The following is a 7086-nucleotide window of genomic DNA, read 5'->3' as shown; positions in this document are numbered from 1 at the left end:
TTCGAGGGCTGTGATATGGGATTGGAGATTTTGGGATACAATTAATGGGTTATTATTAACAGCGAGCACACATGCGTCATCGACATACATGGTGAGGATAGTGTTAGGATTGGTTGGAATGTCAGCTGTATAGACGGGGTAGAGGATGGGACCAAGGATACTACCTTGAGGAACACCAACGGACTGAGAATAGATGGATGAATAGGAACCATTGTGATTTACTTGGAAAAATCTATCAATGAGAAAGGAACGAATGATGAGAAAGTATGTAGGAGGTAGGAATTACGGAGTTTGTAAAGCAGTCCTGGGTGCCAGACTCAATCAAAAGCCTGTTCTACACTGAAAAAGACTCCCGTGCAGTACATTCCGTGCTCCAAAGAAGACGAAACTACGTCCACTACACGATGACATTGCTGGATAGTAGAGTGGGATGTTCGGAATCCAAACTGGTGATCAGGGATTATATGATTGAAATCCAGGATGGGGTATAGGCGTTTCTAAATTAGTTTTTTAAGGATTTTGCCCATGATCGGTAATAGATAGATAGGGCGATAGGGTGATGGGTATTCTGGAGGCTTTTAGGGTTTGGGGATCATTTTAACTATAGATAATTTCCAGGGGTCAGGAAAATATGTGGAACGGAGTACAGCGTTATATATGTAAGTGAGAAATAGGATGGCTTTCGGAGGAAGAAGTTTTAGAATGTAGGATGTTATTAGGTCGTATACAGGAGCTTTGCAGATAGATAATCTTTGAATGATACTAGATATTTCAGAAGGATGAAATGCTTTAGGTGGGTGGGTCATTTGGAGCGGAATATTTAGTTCTGCTTCAATACATTCAAGATGAATTGGGTTAAGGATATCAGGATGTGGAATAAAGGTTTTAGAGAGGTGTTGTCCGAATGTTTGTGGTTTTTCTGTGTCAGTTCTGGTCCAGGTTTGGGATTTGGTGAGAAGTGGGATTTAAAATTTTTGAAATTCAGCAGTTTTTTAGTGGTCCTCCATAATGATTTGTCAGTAGTTGTAAGATTTTCAGTAAAGATAATTAAATTTTTAATTTTCTATTTTCTGATTTCTACTTTTAGTTTGTTAGTCAATTTGGTGTAATACGTTTTGTCAGTTGGATATCTGGCCTATGGCACTTCGATCTTGCTTGGCGTTTTTCCCTTAATAAGATATGAAGATGCCGTGGCAGGTTATTTTGTTTATTGTTATTAATTAGCCTATTAGCCGATGTGTTAGTAGTATTAAAACTTAATACAGAGACAGATTAGTTGATCACATTTGATGCATTCATATACAGGATAATCTGCATTGCTTAGTATATAGATCCTTATTACAACTTCAATTTAACTGTCCTTAATTTGTTTCCAAAACGGAACAAGCTAAAATACTGGCAAGAATAATATTGTTATGTGGTTCTACATAAAACAGGGTGAAAAATATAACAACTCTCTGATTTTGAAAATAGTGAAGACAAATATAATAAGTTCAATAAAAAATTTAAGATAATAAATTTAGATTGGAGGAAGATAGTCCGGGTGTCTGTGAATAAAGGTTTTAAAATATTAACAAAAACTATTTATTGTTAACCAACGTTTCACCCCACTTTGCAGGGCTTCGTCAGGGCTGATAAGATAACAATAAATAATTTTTTGTTACTATTTTGAAACCTTTATTCACAGACACCCGGACTATCTTCCTCCAATCTACTTCATACAGTCAACTATCTTCTTCCAATAATAAATTTAGGTCATGGGAATAGGCAGATAAACAAAATGTTGACCAGATAAATTGAAGTTTGAAGTCATATGGATCCATGTACTTAGCAATAAAGATTATACAAAGAAATTTGTGCCCTAGAGGCAAATTGACATTGTAGTACCAATGCATATGGAATATTTTTCAGGTAAAATTAAAGTTACTTTTTAATACAACTAATTAATTACTGAATTAAAAAAAAAAGTTTTTCATTTTAATGTATATTGAATTTTGTTATGTTTTTATTTTAACTGTACACTTTTCAAAAATATTTGTTTAAAAAACCTAAATTCAATTCAGTAATATCTAATTCTACCTTACCAATACACCATTCCAAAAATGAATATCAGGTTGATATTTTTCTGTATAAAAATTTTCTAATTTGTAGAAATTTGCCATAATAATGGGTGTCTAAAAGGGTATGCTAATTAAAAGTTAAATATAAATTCCAAGGAGAATCATTTACTAAAAATAATTCCTTAAATATTTTAGAAATGAAAAGTACAAAAAAACCTTCTGTATGATGATTGAACAAATCTAAAAACGAAATGTTGAATTTATGACCTCTACGTTAAACTCATTTGTATTTATTTTCTTGTTTTTTTAAAAGTTTTTTTAGAGCTCCAAAATTTTTACTGCTTAGAACTCTAGATAGTTTTGATCCATCCCTATTCAATTTCATCATTGAACAAATGGGATAAAAATATTTTGAGGTTAATCTTTCATAACAGTTGTTTGTGTTAGAGGATTAATAAAACTATCCCTGAGTTAGTCAAAGTTATTTCCACTTTAAGATTGTTTAACTTTAAATTAAAAACATCAACTTTATCTAAAAAATAAAAAATGTACCTTAGAACATCTTACTAACTAAGAAATTTATACATGAATAAAAATTAAATGCAAAAGTCAGTGTTACTGAAAAACTGTTTGCTTGAATTATAATGGAAGTAGAAAAAACAATATAGCTAGAAAATGTTTTATAAAATAATCCTCTTATTGTCAAATAATTTTAATTAGACATAGGATCCAGATTAAACAGTATAATAACTTAAAAATTTGAAATCAACTGTAGTTATTGTATCATGACATAACATTATATATGGGAAAAGGGAAAAAAAAGGAAGCCAGAAACAAATAAATCAAGAAGTTATTAAATATTCTACATTCTTCTATATTTTCATTTATTAAACACTTAAATGAGAGTATATATTAAGCTACAATTAGTTACAACATCAAACAGATACAGACAATTGTGGGCATGCAGATTCCGAAAGACATACCTATTGACAATAATATACATCAATGTTCTTAAAAGTTTTAACCTTACAAAAACTAATAGGAACTTTGGTTTCATTTACTCATAATATACATTTATTTACATAAAAATGTGTTCATAAAATATTTGACACCAGTTGGGCTTAACCAAATTATTTCTAAATCCAATCCATTCAAAAACAATCATTAGTTTTAATTATTCATCAGCAAAAGTGGTAAACCAAATAAGTCCAAAATGTTTATGACACAGTTTCTTTCATTACTGAATTTGCTTCTTTTTTTTTTTTTTTTTTTTATGCAGAACAATTAATTATTATGTTTGTCTACTTGATGGTATATTACTGGGTAGTACATACTATTTTTATAACAAGACATGTGGATATGATGAAAATTTAATTTTTTAATATTTTGTCTCTCCTGAATAGTTAGCATTTGACAGTTAAATGATTTCACACTTTTGTCGATAATATATAATGATTTGAATAAACAAATTAACTACTTTTAAAAAATCATGTTAAAAAGATTATGTCAACAAATCTACAGGGAAAATTTTCTCACAAATCTAGAAAAATTTCTTACTAACAATCATTCAATTATTTTTAGATATGGATAGTTTAATGAGAGGAAACTGTAAGATACTATTTAATATATCATGTTTGTGTACATCCATTGAGGATTTAAAATTAAATTATTTAAAATTCAATTTGACCATGAAGAAAAGACAGGGAACTTAATTTTTTTTCTTTAATATTGTTTTATACCAACTGAGTTTTAACAAGTGACCATATTTTTTTTATTTTTTTTGCTTGAACAATAAGTAATTAAAGTACATCTGGTTTTATAAAATAGGTTAACTAGTTATAAGGTTACAATAAAATTTATTAAATATTCATAATCTACTTACTGTTTAAAATATATAATACAAATTCACAATATTTCTATTATGAATTGTCACTTTTCTAAATAAATAGTTTTTAGTTTTAAATAATACAGGCCTAACAACAAATAGGCTATTACGGTTGTTGGTTACCGTAGTTTGGTGTTAGTGAAGTAGTACATTAAATATTATGGCAATGTGACTCATTTACGTAAGTCTGTAGCATGTGCAAACTTTCGACATTTATTTCAGGAATTAAAGCTGTTTATATCAATAAAAATGACCCAAAAACCTCTTATAGGTTATTAATAGTGTTGTTTTGTTTTTTTATCACAATATAATAATTTAGAATTTTCTTTCTTCTCACTTTTAGATTTAATTTACTTAAATAAATGAGTCTTTTATCACAAGTAACTTGTGGTCATTATAATACATAAATACAAATTAAATCAAATAAATCCTATAATCAATATTTAACAATAATAATATACACAAAAATAAATAAATGTTCCTCGTTTAAATTGATGATTATAAATTACACTAGGCCTAACCAAAATACTGTTTTAGTCTTAGGTCCCGTATTATATACAATACCTTTATATGCATATTGTACAATTGATCATATATACATAAAGAACCTTTACATTTTGGACGAATAGGCTTGTATAGGTGCAATATTAGCAATATGATAATTAGATAATGAGATCATAAATAATATATATTAATAAATATAATTATTTATGTGATTATATACTGGCAATTTAATTATATACTTTCTTAAATATGTACATATACCTTTTTTGGAACAAGATTTATATCACTATAATAACACTCAATGGCTTTAGTGAGAAATCTCTAAATAATTCATAACTCTATGTCATTTTGTGAAACATGACTTAATTAGTGAAATTCAACATTGCATAATATGCACTTAAATGGTGCTGAAAACTATCTATGTAATTATTTACATAATACTAAATTAAAGAATGCTTGGACTCTTCATATGGCCACAATCAACAAAATGTATAACTTCACACTCTTTTGAGTCCATCACTATGGCAGCATAGCTCTTTTTTTCTCTTGCAAGTAAAATGTCATACACATCAATGTCCACATTGCAAAGAATTGAGTCCTGAATATACATATAATTTTTACATGTTTTTAACACAATTTAAAATTTTCACTTTTTACACCATAATTTACTTATGGCCAGGCAGGTGGCAGCTAGGTGCATCCTTTCGACATCATCCTGACAGTGTTCTTGAGGGCCTGTCGTTTGTTACAGAACCAAATTCGGATCACTTCCCTTTCATATCCTAACTGGTGAGCAAGTGTTGTTATTTCTGTACCTGAGAATTTCAAGACTACATTAGCAAGATTTAAATAAATAAAAATGTTAATTATCAAAATTACGGTCAAAACTAGATCAGTCAAAAAATTCAATATTTTATCACACAACCTGTGATGAATTTATACATAAAATTTAATTACTTAACTGAAATATGAAACTTTATAACTCAAAATCAAAATTATGTTAAGGATCAACCCTTTGACTCCTTAAATTGAAATCTGAGGGCTGGAGATTCCGTATTATAAAGTTTCTATGAATTCAATTTTTTTTGGCGAAATGATGCTTATATTTATATACATGGACAGATTATTGCAATGTTCCCATTCCTAACCATAAAAAATCAAACTGTCACTGTTTATCTTGTGAATTAATGAGTTTCTTACAATTTTGAACTAGTACAATGAAGCAAGGGTTGTTTACAGTTTTTGTTCCTAATAACTCGGTAGCTTGAAATTGATTATAAATAAACTTGATAATTGAAGAAATCCAAGATCTCAAAAATTTGATAGCTCAAAATAAAATTTACTTCCCTTCAACTTCGACTCATCGAGTTTCAATTGTATATCTGAATAACACACTTATAATTAATACTATTAATTTTTATAATCCGTAAAATAAGATAGGTAAATAATTTATTCCTCGATTATGTACAATGTATTTGCATTTGAAGCTGAACCGCTAAAATAATTTATAATAATACCTAAACAGGTAGTGATTATGGTATGAAATTAAACTATAATATCACAATAAAGGTTATTATATTAAATTTTTTCTCTTTCCTTAAAAAAAAAAAAATAGTCTAAATGATATGTTAAATTAATAGTCTGAATAAAAAACTGTGGCAATAGTATGTTGTAATAATTTAAAGTTTTTATCTTATCTACTATTTTTTTGCATTAATTTTCATTGTCCTTAAGTGAGGCACAGTGTAATAAAATAATACTAAAAATAGTTATGTAATCTTTTTAGAAACTATATTTCATGCACTGATTAAATGTAAAATATTTTTCATTAAGTTTTAAATTAACTTTTAACAAAATTCATCTAATGAACTATATGTACCTCAAAATTTTTTTACTGGTTTATACTTACCAGATGGATGGGTGTTTCTTTCAAAATGTGCATTAAGTAGTTCTAGAGCTTGAGGTGTGAATGAAGTTCTCCTTTTTCGTTTCTTTGACGGCTCCACTCCAATAAATTCAGTCAAGTGGTTTTGACCACTCTTATACCTGCTCAAAATTTATTTTACAATTAACTTAACAGAATTTTAAGTAAAAATTACAAAATAATATTAATAATGTTTATTTCCATTTCATTCAGTTTCATTATATAAAATAGCATATTTTCATGAAATATTTAAAGTAAAACCACTCCAATGTAATAATGGTGTCCATATTCCATGATAAAACTTTATTATAATATAAAATTGAAAATAAGAAGCTAAGAAGATAATTTCAATAACTTAACATAAGTAAAAGGCAAATTAAGTAAATTACCTCTCTTCAGCTTCCTTCATCCACTGTTCCAGAACTGGTTTGATTTTTTGTGCACTTTTTGGAGTTATATCAAGCTTTTCAAACCTGCGAATAAAATTATTTTTCTGTTAGCTGAGATAAAGTTAAAAATCTCAACCTATTTCTAAAAAGGATACATGACACAGTGTTATAATAAATATTGGCTGGGGAAAACCTTCATTTTAATTTATTTTGTATACCACAACTATCTTTTCCTGCCAATTTATTTTGAATATTAAAAATTATGACAATATATATCTACCATTAAAAGTTTACTATAAAATTAAGATAAGTTGAGATAGTTTT

At 28.0% G+C, this 7086-nt stretch overlaps 1 protein-coding gene across 7 annotated transcripts in view; it reads right to left on the bottom strand.

The window, feature by feature from the left end:
- Positions 1-3305: 3305 nt before the first annotated feature.
- The window catches only part of LOC106692561 (POU domain, class 6, transcription factor 2), a 244466-nt gene continuing 240685 nt past the window's right edge, over positions 3306-7086 (bottom strand). For 5 of the 7 annotated variants that reach the window (XM_014438571.2, XM_014438574.2, XM_014438573.2 and 2 more), the window contains 3 exons: positions 6763-6846; positions 6359-6498; positions 3306-5264 (listed from right to left, as the gene is read on the bottom strand). In XM_014438571.2, the coding sequence (XP_014294057.1) occupies positions 5140-5264; positions 6359-6498; positions 6763-6846 (349 nt within the window). In that variant the 3' untranslated portion in view covers positions 3306-5139. The remainder of the gene's footprint in view (positions 5265-6358; positions 6499-6762; positions 6847-7086) is intronic. The other 2 variants (XM_014438572.2, XM_067048578.1) reach the window with 1 other exon arrangement.

This window comes from Halyomorpha halys, unplaced genomic scaffold (genome assembly GCF_000696795.3).
Source record: "Halyomorpha halys isolate HHAL.00 unplaced genomic scaffold, Hhal_1.1 Scaffold61.1, whole genome shotgun sequence".
Classification (NCBI taxonomy): Eukaryota; Metazoa; Arthropoda; class Insecta; order Hemiptera; family Pentatomidae; genus Halyomorpha; species Halyomorpha halys.
Note: the sequence above shows the minus strand (reverse complement) of the source record. Positions and strands in the feature narration are given on the sequence as shown.